We start from the raw sequence: 14,236 nt of genomic DNA on the forward strand, positions 1-14,236 counted from the left end.
TTGCCAGCTACACATCCAACAGATAGTTAATGCCCAGAGTCTCACGTGCTGGCACCTGTGTGCCCCAGAGCTTGTGTGGGGCAGTTAGAGGGCAATTCTGATCATGGGACCTGGTAGCAAATGTCTCAACACTCTGCCCCGTCTGCCTGCCTCATGAGCCCTATTTCACCAGCTATAAAAATGAAAGGGCTCTGTATATTATCTTATTATAAAACAGACGTTGAATGTTCCTCAGAGATAGATGTGTTGAAGGCTTGGTCCTATCCACTACCAAGGTGTGATAAAAACCGTTAGGAAGTAGAGCCTACAGGGAGGAAGTCAGGGCATTAGGGACAAGTTTTTCAAATGAGTAGTAAGTATCTCAGCCCTTTTCTCTCGTTGCTTACTGAATGCTACGACCTGAGTAGCCTCCCCCGTCATATGCTCCCACCACGCTGTACTGCGCAGCCACAGGTCCGATCCCACAGGCCCGAGTGACTGTGGACTGAGACCTTTGAAACGGTGAGCCAAAATAAACCTTTTACTGGCACTCACACTGGAGCACGCATGTGCAAAGGATCAGAGGACAGTGCTCTCCAGTGGCTTCTCTCCTCCCCACCCTTATGCCCGGTCTTCGGATTAAATTTAGGTTGTTCGCCTTGTGTGGGAAGCGTCTTCACCTGCTGAGCTATCTCGTGGGCCCCTTCACCTGTTCTGAAGTAACCACTCCCTCATCCACAGCCTCCCTGGAGCTGAACTTTGCGCCAAAGGCAGTTTTGGTGGCCTAGAAATCCCAGGCATCTTATAGGCACGGTGGCTTAGTGTGCATCTAAGCAACTAAGAAAGAACCAACAGAGAGCAACCCCTGCCAGCCAGCAGGCACAACCATAATGAGCAGAGGGTTGCCCTCAGACCATGACCTGTGACCTCCTTAGCCCCGACACAATTCCTCATGAGCTCAAATAGGCGCACACACACACACACACACACACACACACACACACACACACCACTGCTCAACAGCTAAACACACAAAAGCCTAGGGTTTGATGATGATACCCAGAGGAGAGCATATCGCTGCCCTGGGCTAGCCTCATCTTCCTTTGATAGACTGATGGCAAGAAGAGCTTCTTCCCGCCTCTGTCCCTCACTTCACAGCTCCTCCACTGAGAAGAAAACCTATTTTCTCCATATGAACTTGGCCTTGACCTGTGACTTGCTTCAGCAAAACTGGAATTAAACCTGGGCCAAAACGTCCCTCCTGGAACCCGCATGTACTACCGAAACCCAGCAGGACCAGCCTGCTGGAAGATGAGCAGAGATGTGTAACCAGCTCAGGCCAGCCTACTCGTGCCAGTGCAGCCCACCGCAGCTGGGTGCAGACAAACAGAAAACCTAGACTCCATATGCTACACTTGGCCACCGTCAACTGAAGGGTTCCTCCTGAACCCCTGGGGTTTCCTAGATGTCAGTTATGTGGTATCTGGCTTTGGTAAACGTCCCCAAAGGCCCATGGGTTCAAAGCTTTTGGTTCCCAAAATGGTATTCCTAAGAAACAGTCAAACCATTAGAAGGTGGGCCCTGCATGAGGTTCTTAGGTCACATGAGGTGTGTGTCCTTGAAGGAGACTATAACACTTAAAGGTCTGATGCTGCATCAAGGCGAGCACCTTCCTCCACCCCAGGCTTGCAGCCACAGCCATCTACCACCCAGAGGCCCAAGACAATAGGCCAGTGCAGGCCTGGCCTGGAAACTACACAAGTAAAAACACAAACATTTTCTTGTAAATGTATTGCTACTGCTGGGTGGTGCTAGCACATGCCTCTGATCCAGTACAGGAGGTGCAGAGGCAGGCAGATCTCTGTGAGTTGGAGGCCAGCCTGGTCTACAGAGCTAGTTCCCGGACAACCAAGGCTACCCAAAGAAACCCAATCTTGAAAAAACAAAAATAAATTAATAAAATAAATAAATTTATCACTAGAGATGTTTTTGCTATAGGTACACAGGGCTGACTACACATCACTACAGTAGGCACAGATAGCCAATACATAGCCTTATACCTAAAATGTAAGTGTCTCTCCATTGCTGCTGAGCCTGCATATGCCCACGGTCAGCCAAAAGGAAGAGCCCCCAGCCTTCTCTCCTTCCCCACATGGGAGGATGGAACTAAAACAGGAACACGATGGGCCAGGGAGATGGCTCAGTGGTAAAGCATTTGGCACACAGCATGAGGACCTGAGTTTGAACCCCGAGGACCCACATCAAGCCCAGCTCTACACTGCAGTCCCAGCGTCGCTACAGCAATAAGGAAGGCAGGTACAGGGAAATGTCGCGCAATTTGTGGGTCACTGTGACACATGCAGAAGCAAACTAAGCAACTCGAAGAAGGTGGAAGGTGAGGACAGACACCCAAGGTTGCTCTCTGGCATCCACACAAGCACTGTGGTAAGAATACCCGCACACACATGCGCGCACACATGCGCACACACATGCGCACACACACACACACACGTGGGGGAGGGGGGCTAGCTAGGAGGAGGGGGGAACACATGGACACATCGTCCCAAAGAGCAAAGCAAACCTCTCCCTGTGGGCACTGGGCCCTTGGCAGGCATCAGAGGTTCAAGGTCAAAGGCCACTCTCCATAGGAACTAGAAAGACCTGAGAGTCCAGCTTCTCTGTGAGTCAGCTTAATTCTACGCACTCACCGGTCATACCTACCAAGGCCTAGGGGGTAATGAAGGGTTGTGCATGAATTCCAACACTTGTGATCCTCAATTTAGGAAAAGGAGATTTCTACATCCATAAATCTTTGTTTTTTTAATGCAACAAATTTCTCAGTTGTATTTCAAAGTAAAGTGTTGATCATACCCAAGTCTCTGTAAAACTGAGATGTAAACCTCTTGCATGGGGGAGGCGGGGGGGGGGGGGGGGGGGGGGGGGGGCGGGCCACTGCACAGGGGGGGGGCTTTGCTGTGCTGATAAAATAAATGATCAGTGACTGTGGGAAACTTCCTGAGGTTTCCGCACACTGAGGCATTCCACCTTTCAGCTTACCCAGGCCCACTTTGGTCCAGGCACCTGGCATGCAAGCGGCCTTTCTACGGCCATTAAAATGGCACTAACTTGTCTTCCATCTCACAGTGAAGGGAGGGAGCGGCACCAGGGCTGTAGTGAGTAAGTGAAGAATCAGGAAAGGGGGTTCTGGAGGTCTTCGCCATCCTTTAATGAAAGGGACCAAACAACCTGCACCCAAAAGCACAGAAAGAACACGTGCTTGGCGCTTACAGGAGCAACAAGTGTTTCAATGTCCGTGTGCAGCAAATCCTAAGATCCTTCCAGAACAATGTCTCAGAAGCAAAGCTGTGTGGTCGTGGTAGTCCAGGGCAGCATCCCCGAGTCTCCACATGTGGTCCTGAGAGCTATTCTGCATTACAGCAGCATTCAAAAGCCTCTAGCCAAAGCAGTGGTTCTCAGCCTTCCTAAGGCTGCTGTCTCGTGTTGTGCTGAACTCCAAATAACCAAAAGCTTATTTTCATTGCTACTTCATAACTGTAGTTTGGCTGCTGTTTTGAATCGGAATGCCAATATCTGACATGCGACTCCTGTGAAAGGGCACCTGACACCCCCAACACAGGTTGAGAATCTCTGATTTAGGGGCTCCTCCTGAAAGCTGGCCCTGAGCAGAGGCACCCACCAGCTGTCACCTGCTGTTAATAAAACCACCATAGCTTTGGAGTCTGCCTTAAGGCTTTCGTTAAGGCAGATCACGATCAACCTGTAGGCCAGGCTGAAATGCTGCTCCTGCCGCAGGACCTTTGTACGTTTGTTTCCCCTATCTGCCTAAAGACTCTTCTTTGTTTTTAAGGGACTCCTGCTCACAAATGGCCATCCAAATTGACAGTCTCAGCCCATCTGTATTTCACTAACACGTGAACTACCCTTAGCCAGCTCTGGGCTTAAATGGAGGCAGGTGGAAACTTCCAGAGAAAGTGTCCTTAAACAAAAACCTCTATGTGGTGAGAAAGCAAGTCATGATACTAGAAAGGCACTACTAAAGCATTACAGGGAAACTGACACTGTTTTCTCCCAATTCCCGGCACTTCTGAGCCACCTAAGGACAGCTGCGTTACTCTTCGCCTGACCTGAGTGGGCCTCTCTAACCTTGGCTCCCACAGCCCCTGCGCTCCACTCCAGGCATGCCACATCTGCCACTATCTCTTGGCTCCACCTGGCTGACCAGAATATCTTCTGCCACCTGCCACCTGGCTCCCTAAATCTCTTAAGAACACAATCTCTTGCTTTCTCCCCTCAGGGCACAGAGAACACAGGCCTAGTCCTCTGACCCAGAGATTTAAAAAAAATCCAGGGCCCTTTCCTCTGGTCCCCAGGGTTATCTGATGGGTGCAAAGCAGAACAACAAGGGCCCTTCAGTCTCCATCATCATCACCAAGGGAAGAGGGAAAAAACGGCAAGAGAAAGCTGAGGGCACAAGGCTGGACCACATTCTCTTCAGAACAAGAGAGACGCTAATGAGGAAGAAACAGGGAGAAAGGAAGTGAGTGATGACCACGTACGCGGGGCTTTTCCCAGCTCTGGAGCAGCACAGCGCTTAAAGCTCACCAGGCTGCAGAAGGGGTTGTCTCTGCAGGGGTTGTCTCTGCAGGGGTGCTACATGTCCGGAAAATGGGAGCTTCACGTAGACAGTTCCCCCCCTCCCCCGCCTTGCCCTCTCCTGCCTCTGCTCCCAGGAGGAGCTCTCCAGGGGTCCTGGAATTTGATCAGTCTTACACAAGCCTCCTGTGCATGGTTTAACTTGTTCTCAGCTTTCTTTCCTTGGCTGTTCTCAAACTTTGATTATTGTTGGTTGACCGCCCCTTCTCCCCCCACCACACACACACACAGAAAACATAATAAAGCTGAAGCGGCGCTTGAGTGTCACTCACAGGTGATGGCTTGCAGTAAATTCCATCCCAAACATAGAGAGAGACCCGTTGTCACTGGCCATCCAAGCTGCTTGCTAGGCTGGCTCTGGAAGGAGAGGTTTCTAATGCGAGTATCTGACCCGGAAAACTCGCTTAGTTAAACTGAAAGTGGAGCAGAGAAAGAAATAGGCCCCTGAGCCTTTCCACCTTGCAGCATGCCGGCTGGAACAGCCACCACAGGCGCCAGGCCCTCAGCATAAAGGTCTCCCTGACCTATGGCAAACACAAGTCATTCCTCTAGGTTCAATGTTCTCAGGTTATCGAAAGCACAAAAAGTAACACACTGGCTTCACACTTACCTGAGCCTGACCCAGACTCCAGTCAGGGACAAACCACTGCATACATACAGGCTCGGGATAAGCCAAAGGCTCGGGGGTCACCAGGTTGCTATACTAAAACGCCATATTTACCGTCAGCTGTGCCTTCCAAGAAGAAGCACGAGCCGTCCCTAATTTGTGTAAGGCTGAGTCTGCAGAAACCGTGGGGCCTCCGGGAACATGGAAATCAGGTGAGGTTGTTTGTCTACCCAGCAGAGACTAATGGGGATACTGCGACCACAGCGGTCACTTTCCCAGTTACTGTGCAGTGGGAACAGCCATCCAACTTTTTCTCTTCTTTTTTTGAAACTTTTTTTCGCTTTCTCTGGGTCCCGGAGTAATTTATAGAGACTGTCTCTGCAATTCCCCGTGTGTGGAGCCCCGTATGTGTGCCGCTCCTGTGCTGCGCGGCACCGGGCCTGTCTGAAGGATGGTTTGTGAGGGCTCCTAGGCTTCGACCCGCAGCGGTGACCGCAAGTAAGGCTGGCTGGTCGCTGCGCGGGTTACTACGAGAAGCATGGGAAGAAAGGCCAGTTTGGGCAAGAAAAGAAACTGTAGCTTCCGAATCACAATCGAGCACCAACGCGTTAGAGAAGGTCAGTGGGAGAGGCCGAGGGGACAAACGGGGCTGGGGGAGGGGTAGAAAAAGGTTGTCCCCTGCAAGGGAGTAGAAACCGTCACCTGCCTGGAGCCTGAGGGAAATGTAGCAGTCCAGGAGGATGCTGAGTGGAAGGGACAGCTCGCCACCACCACCCCCGGCCACCCCCACCCCCCCCACCCCCGCGCCCGGCATGTCAACAGATTTCCAGCGCGGGCCTCTAAGGAGAATTCAGAGATCCCTGGGAGGTAAAGGAGCTGGAATGCAGTAGGAAGCCAGGCTGGTCCATCTCCCGCCCGCTCCTCACTTTTGAGCTGAGCAAACGGGGTCCCATTGCCGCAAGCCAACCAGGAAGGAAAGAGTACTCTGAGAAGCAGTAGATCCAGGATTGGGGGGACAGGGAAGAGATCGGAAGGGACCCCAACCCTGTCCGGACGCGAGGCTTACCCGGCCGTTGCGGTCAGTCTCCCGTACCTCCTCCGAACTCGGTCCGCGCCGCGCTAGCGCCCGCAGCAGCCCCACGTCGTTAGCGCAGGCGGCACGCAGGAGGGTCGCCGCCTCGGGGACGCCCTCCGGGACGCTCTCCGCGCTCAACGCGCCGCATTCCTCTTCGCCTCCGGGAGGGTAGAAGGAATCGTCTGAAGCGATGCTGCGGGTGTCGGGCAGACTCGAGAAGTCTTCATACTCCTCGTAGTCCGCTGGGTCGTCCCCCGTCTGTACTCCCCGAGGTGGCGTCGGCGACTGCGGGGACAAGCAACTTGTCCCGCCGCCCTCCGGCCCGGGCCCAGCCAGCAGCACCATGCTGAAGGCCTAGGCGCGGGCCGGGGGCTGGGGCTCGGGTTAGGGGACAAGGACACGGGGAGCGCCCCGAGGTCACTGACCCTTGCCCCTTGCGTTCGTAGAAGAGCAAGGACCCCCCACGCGCTCCAGAGGAAAGCAGCACCAGGCAGCTGCGCTCTGGGAGCGAAGTCACTGGCGACTGGAGAAAAGCCCCTGGGGTGGGAGGAGCCGCGGGGGCTTTCCCTACGCTGCCCAGCCGGGTGGAAGCTAGGCGGCGGGGCGGGGCGCCTTCCCAGCTGGAGTCCCGGGCGCAGCGGGGGTGGGGGCAGTGGGGGAGGGGTCCTCTCTCTCCTGAGCGACACCGCCACCGGACTGCTTCGTCCTGGGCCAGGGAGAGGCACTCGCAGGAGAAACCAAAGCTGTAACTCTTGAGGTTGAAAGCCAGCGTGAGGGACAGCGGGCGCCCCGCCCCTGCAAGGGCAGCTCCCCGGGGACCTGGGTGGTGATGGGGGTCCCGGGACGCCAAAGGTTGAGCAGGTTTCCAGCGTTGGAAAGTACCGGCCCCTGGAGACCTCCCCTTTCCACTCCCGGAAGAGGACCGTAACCTGCCCCGGGGCCGGAGGAGGGTCAGTTTCTCCAGCCGCCCCAGGACAGGTCACCTCCTGGGCAACAGGAGCTCTGAGGCCAGTTGAATTCCCTGGAAACGCTCTTAGAGCATGGAAGGGCGTCCACTCTGGGGCGGTCGGTGGATCCGTCCACTTTGGAGGAAACACCACCTTGGGGAGAACCTGTCCCCACTCGAGGCTGATTTGGTGGGAGTAACTCGAAGGGAAGACGAGGCCTGCCGAATCTCAAGTCACGCAAACCCCACGCTGGCTGTGGCTGGCAGGTTGGCTGGATAGAGATCTTGGGGAGATGGAAAGGTGATCAAGGGAGGACGCCTGGGTGAAAAGGGACAGTACCAGGGCAGAGCCATGAGAAGCTCCATTCTCCATTTGGGGAGGCGGAGGGGTGGGGGGTGGCGGAGAGCTGCCGCCAAACACGTCTGAAACCGTGACTACTGGCCATGGACACTGCCAAGTACCCGCAGCACCCTACATCCCTTACGCATCTGTCAGGGTTGGCTGCTTTGTCAGGAAGCGTGTGTCTAAGGATTTGTTACCTGTCTAAGGATTTGTGACCCTGTTCTAGAGGAAAACCTGTACATCCCAGCTGTGTCTCCGAAAGCTGCAAGGAGCCACCCCGATCTCTTTCACCTCACTGCCTCCTTCTCTCCATGTCCACCCCGGCTGACAGTGTGCCCACCAGGTGTGCCAGCCCGTGGGCGGCCCAAAGGTAAACAAACTGAGACACTGGGGCCAAGACACAAGGACCCTGGGTGCAGGCAGGCAAGTCGAAGGGCATAGTGGGAAAGCGCAAGCCGTATAAGCTGAGAGACGTTTGACCCTAGGTCCTAGAGTACCCGGTACCACTCAAACGGGGGTGGGGGGTCGTGGGACCGGTCACACTGTAGTGGTCAGAGATGCTGTTACGCTAGGGGTTTTCTTCCTGAAAACCACCACCACCTCCCCATCACGGTTCAGCTGCTCCGTATCTGTAACTGTCCCACTAGGAATTTCCCTTTCCAGGTTGCCTTTTGTCACCGGGACTCAGGGGATTTACAAGGGCAGTTGCCCCCCAAACCCTGAGTTCTACAGTGGGGTTGGTGGTGGTGCCGGTCTTGCTGTCTTTACTTATGCTCCTCCCGGTTTGGCGGACTGTTGTTTTACATTCGGAATCCACCACCATCACCCCGAGAAATACATGGGACCACTTCGAGGACAGGGTTGTTTCTGAAGATGGGGGAGTGGATAAGCTGCAACCCGGGGGGGTGGGGGTGCCGTCCTGAAGCCAGCTGGAGCTTATGATTACTGACAGGGAAGGAGACGGTTGATTTTCCACTTCCTCTTTACTTTCTCAGAAGTTTGGTGCCAAATAGCGCTAGAATCATTTGCCATTTGAAGATAAACACAAATGGAACTGGGGTATAGCTCCGTGATAATGCGCTTGCCTAGCATGGGGTATAGGTTTGGTTCTCAGCACTTTGAGGGTGGGAGAAATAAAGCAACTCCAAAGAATGAATCCTGATCTGGTGTTTTTGTATATTGTTTGTTTTCCCACTGTCTTTAAAAATATACACCTGTTCAGCCTGGCATTTACTGTGCCTGTAATCCCTGTACTAGGGCAGTGAAGAGGGAACTTCTTAAGGTATTTTAAGTTACACAGCAAAATTGAGGCCAGCCTGGGCTACATAAGACTCAGTCTCAAAAACAATTATCTATGTTTGTGATAGATATATATTTATATATACATATTTTAAATATACATATTTACCACAAGGGAAATAGATTCCTCACCTTTGAGAAGGTAGAGAAAACAAACACAAACTCGAAATGAGGCATATAAATGTGTGTGTGTGTGTGTGTGTGTGTATGTAATTTTTTGCAAAGCCAACATTTACCAAAACTACAGATAGACACAGGCTCACTTTTAAATCAATTACATTGTGAGAAATTGAGTTCATTCAGTGAATCGTTTTACAGGTTGTAAATGTGATATGTCATATATACATATATATATATATATATATATATATATATATATATATATATATATATATACACACAGACACAGACACACACACACACACATATATACTTATATATATAATCACTTTGTCCATGTAGCTTAATAATTTGTCTTTACAACATTAAAGTATTTTCAGCACTGCCTTAGTTACTCTTCTATAGCCGGCATTTCAGAATTATAGTGCTAGACTGTTGCAACAGCTCAGTAAGGGCCCTTGTCTCTGAGCCTAGCCACCTGGGTTTGATTCCTGGAACACACATGGTGCAAGGAGTAAACCAACTTCAGAGAAGTGTCCTCTGCCCTCTATACAAGCACATGTGCACAAACAAATGTAAAAAAACAGTGTAAAGCAAGGCATGACGACACACATTTCGCTATCCTCGCTATCCCTGGCACTTAGGAAGTTGGGGCAAAAAGATTGCTGCAAGTTCAGTCTCAAAAAGGGGAGTTGGGATTGGAGAGTTGGCTTGGTAGCTCAGCAGTTGAGAGTGTGCACTTCTCCAGCAGAGGACCCAAGTTTGATTTCCAGGACCAATATTGAGCAGATCACAACTATTCATAATTACAGTTACAAAGGACCTGACACCCTCTTCTTACATCCATGAACACTGCGCTCATGAGCACAATTTCACACAGTTCAGAATGAAAAGAAATATTTAGGGCTGAGAGATGGTTCAAGGGTTAAGGGCACTTGCTGCTCTTGCCGAAGACTGGGGTTTGGTTCCTAGTGCCCACACGGTGGCTCACAGCTATCCTATCATTTCAGCCAAGAATATAGCATCCTCTTCTGACCTCCTGGGGCACCAGGGGCACAAAACACTCAGCATGTAAAATAAAATAAATATTTTTTTATCCAAAATAAATCTTTAAAAATGGTGTTGTGCTTATCCCTGAAGATGTTGTGGATGTACACCCCTCGGTGCTGCCCTTCCCCACTTTGTTTGGGTGGCGGGGCAGTTAGGAAACCCTAACAATAGAGCAAACCCAAGCCTATCTCAGTGTTCCTAAAATAGCATCCTACTAGTTGGCCATGGTGGCATACTCCTGTAATCCCAGCATTTGGGAGGCTGAGGCAGAAGGATTGCTGTGAGTTCAAGACCAGCCTGGCCTTCAGAATAAGATTCTTTCTTTTTAAAAAAAAATCAATATGGAAAAATAATAATGACTACTTACCACCTGTGAGGCTGGGCTTCCCAGCCTTTAAGCTTTTGCTCCTGGTCTGGAATTCAGCATTACCTTCAAGGGTTAACTTTTGCTATTGTGAGAACTAAAATACACCCTCCTTGATGGTATAAGTCATTCTACAAAAGCTTTCTCCAAGCTGGTTAGTTCATTTAGCAAGAAAAGCATCCCACTAGAGTCAATTAAAAAGCATGTTTTTTTTTTTATGCTGTCCTATATAAGGCAGCATGGCTGGAGCTGAGAGCATGCTGTGCTAACGACAGCCTGGCTCCCAAGCAACACCTACCACTGCTAAGCCTGTGGTAATAGGCCTGGATCCTACATGTCTGTTCCTGTGAGTTCACAGTGTTTGACTACATCTCCTACTCATTTTGGGGGGGGCAGGGGTGCAGGGAGCAGCCAGGTCTCAGGTAGCTCAGGCTGACCTTGAACTCCTGACCCTCCTGCCCTTGTTTCTGAAGGACTGGGTGTACAGGTATGCATCAGCCTACGAGCAAATATGCTAGTCATGATGTTCAGGTGTTGCAGCATTCCCCAACACGTGCACAATTTTTCAGGTGTTTCTTTTTGAAGATCATCCCACCTGAAGTGGCTTGGGCTCCTTAAACCCCAATATGCTTGTTTCTTTGAGTTTCCTTGTTTTTATTTTTAACTCTTGAAGAATTTTACACAATGAATTTTGGCTATGTTCATCAACTCCTCCCAGATCCATGCCCCACTTTCCTATCCACCTTTTTTTTCCCCCTCATCCATCAAACCCAATTTGTGCTGCTCATGTAATCCTGGATGTGTGGCCTTCCATTGGAGCATGGTCGGTTTAGGACTGGCCACAGAATTAAAGAAAGCTGACTCCCTTTCCCTGGAGCTATTAATTAACCAACAGCTTTTCAACTGGGGCTGAGGCTCCATGTCCACCTCTCACCTCTTCTCTCCATGCTGAGGGTGGTTCTGTGTGAGTGAGTGCGTGTGTGCGTGAGTGCGTGAGTGCGTGTGTGCGTGTGTGTGTGTGTGTGTGTGTGTGTGTGTGTGTGCACGTGTGCTGGGGGTGGTTCTGTGTGAGCTTGCATGTCTGTGTTATGTCTGGGGATGGTTCTGTGTGAGCTTGTGTGTGTGTGTGTATGTATGTGTGTGTGTGCTGGGGATGATTCTGTGTGAGCTTGCATGTCTGGGGATGGTTCTGTGTGAGCTTGTGTGTGTGTATGTATGTGTGTGTGTGCTGGGGATGGTTCTGTGTGAGCTTGCATGTGTGTGTGTGTGTGTGTGTGTGCACGTGTGCTGGGGGTGGTTCTGTGTGAGCTTGCATGTCTGTGTTATGTCTGGGGATGGTTCTGTGTGAGCTTGTGTGTGTGTGTATGTATGTGTGTGTGTGCTGGGGATGGTTCTGTGTGAGTTTGCGTGTGTGTGTGTGTGTGTGTGTGTGTGTGTGTGCACGTGTGCTGGGGGTGGTTCTGTGTGAGCTTGCATGTCTGTGTTATGTCTGGGGATGGTTCTGTGTGAGCTTGTGTGTGTGTGTATGTATGTGTGTGTGTGCTGGGGATGGTTCTGTGTGAGCTTGTGTGTGTGTATGTATGTGTGTGTGTATGTATGTGTGTGTGTGTGCTGGGGATGGTTCTGTGTGAGCTTGCATGTATGTGTGTGTGTGTGTGTGTGCTGGGGGTGGTTCTGTGTGAGCTTGCATGTGTGTGTATGTGCTGGGGGATGGTTTTGTGTGAAGCTTGCATGCGTGTGTATGTGTGTGTGTGTGTGCGTGTGTGTATGTGTGTGCTGGGGGTGGCTCTGTATGAGCTTGCATGTGTGTATGTATGTGTGTGTGTGTGTGCTGAGGGTGGCTCTGTGTGAGCTTGCATGTGTGTGTGTGTGTGTGTGTGTGTGTGTGTGTGTGCGCGCACGCTGGGGTGGTTCTGTGTGAGGTTGCATGTGTTTGTGTGTGTGTGTGTGTGGTTGAGCTTGCACAGGTCTGACACACACTCTCAGAGCTGCAGTGAGTTCATCTGTGCAGCAGCCCTGCTCTATCCTGAGGACAGGCTTCCCTTGAGTTCATTCACTGCCTCTGGCTCTTCCCGTCTCTGCTTCCTGTTCCAAAATGGCCCCTGAGCCTTGGGAGGAGGGGGTGCAGTAGATAGAGGTGTTCCACTTAGGGCTGAACATTCTGAAGGCTCCTATTCTCCAAACCTTGGCTGGTTGTGTGTCTCCGTGTTGATCATCTACTGCAGATAAAAGCTTCCCTGATGAGGCTTGAGAGGTACAGTGATAAGTCAGTGGTAGCCACGTTAGTGTTGTGTCAATTTTAATAATAGTAGTAGGCCTTCTCCTAGGTCAGTGGTTCTCAGCCTTCCTAACGCTGCCACCCTTTGATATGTTGTGGAGAACCCAAGCATATTTTCATTACTACTTCATAACTGTAATTTTGCTACTGTTATCAATCATAATATAAATATCTGTGTTTTCTAATGGTCTTAGGTGACCCCTGTGAAAGGGTAGTTCAATTCCCCCCCAAGGGGTCATGACCCACATGTTGGGAATCCCTGCCCTAGAGTCTCCCACCTCTAACTACAGACTCTTCACCCAACAATAGTGCCACGTGTGGATTTCATGTTGTGGAGCATGACTTAAACCCAAACAGAAAGTGGCTATCTGGGTTGTTTTTGTGAGATCAAGTTTTGCTTTGGAGCCTGGGCTTGCCTTCAATTCTTAGCAATCCTCCTGCTCGGCCTCAGGAACCTTGGAATTTTAGACATGTACCATCAAGCCTGTAATCCCAGCACTCCCAAGGCAGACACAGGAGGATCTCTCTGAGTTCGAGGTCAGCCTGGTCTACACAGTGAGTCCAGGACAGCCAGGGTTACACAGGGAAACCCTGTCTTGAAAAGACAAAAACAAAAAGTGATATAAAACCAAAAACAACAACAACAAAAGCCAAACAGCAGGAGACACGCCATGACCCACCTCTTCCAAGATCAGAGACAGGTGGGGGTGTGGCGATTCCACTCTTTCCCATCCTAGGGCCTCTATACAAGCTCTGTAATAATACCCTTTCTGTATTTTCCTAGTGGTTTTATACAGAACTATCTTCTCCCTTGCAACCAAACACATTGACCAGGTTTCACTGTTCCTCTCAATTTTTTCATCCACAAAGGAGGCTTGCCATCTTGATAGATACTCACCAGCCCAGTTGGATGAAAGACAAGGTGATGCCTCCTGAATTCTACCACCTTCTCCCTGGCACCTCACCCAGGGGCCTTAGGGAGCCTCTCATGTTGCAGAACGGAGCAGCTGATTGGGGAGTCAACCTTTCTTTGTTCATTTACATTTCAATGTCTGTGGGGGGCCACGCTAAATTCTGCCATGTCAGAAATCCCATGCTTAGGCTGCACGCAGTGACCTTCCAGTTGCTGAGCTTTGCCTGAAGGAGGTCTTTGTGTTCCAGGCTATCCTTGGACTCTTTACCTTTGAAAGAAGTAGGGAAATCTCTACTGAGTGACACCTGAGAGTTAAGGAAGTCCTTTCAGAGAGCTACTCAGAGTATTAAGGAAGTTCCTACAGAGAGATACTCAGGCTATTGTGTTCTTGCCTGGGGCCTAGGGCGAGAGGGATCAGAATAGATCCTATTGCCCTTGCTATAAAAAGTCTTACTCGTTGGCATTAAAGGGAGTCTTGATCAGAAAGTTCTAGACTTGACTCATTATTTATCACGTCTCTGTACCCTACTTTTAATCCCCACTCCCTCTTTCAAGTGAACCCTGATTCAATTTGTCCCACAGGCCAGG

General features: G+C 50.8%; 1 protein-coding gene across 1 annotated transcript in view; it reads right to left on the reverse strand.

Annotated features, from left to right (window-relative positions):
• Ankrd33b (ankyrin repeat domain 33B) overlaps positions 1 to 6,897 on the reverse strand; it is a 65,333-nt gene extending 58,436 nt beyond the window's left edge. Inside the window, exon 1 of the mRNA XM_051151022.1 lies at positions 6,327 to 6,897. Coding sequence (XP_051006979.1) covers positions 6,327 to 6,680 — 354 coding nt within the window. The 5' untranslated portion in view covers positions 6,681 to 6,897. The remainder of the gene's footprint in view (positions 1 to 6,326) is intronic.
• Between the last annotated feature and the right edge of the window lie 7,339 nt (positions 6,898 to 14,236).

Source organism: Acomys russatus, chromosome 9 (genome assembly GCF_903995435.1).
Source record: "Acomys russatus chromosome 9, mAcoRus1.1, whole genome shotgun sequence".
Taxonomy (NCBI): Eukaryota; Metazoa; Chordata; class Mammalia; order Rodentia; family Muridae; genus Acomys; species Acomys russatus.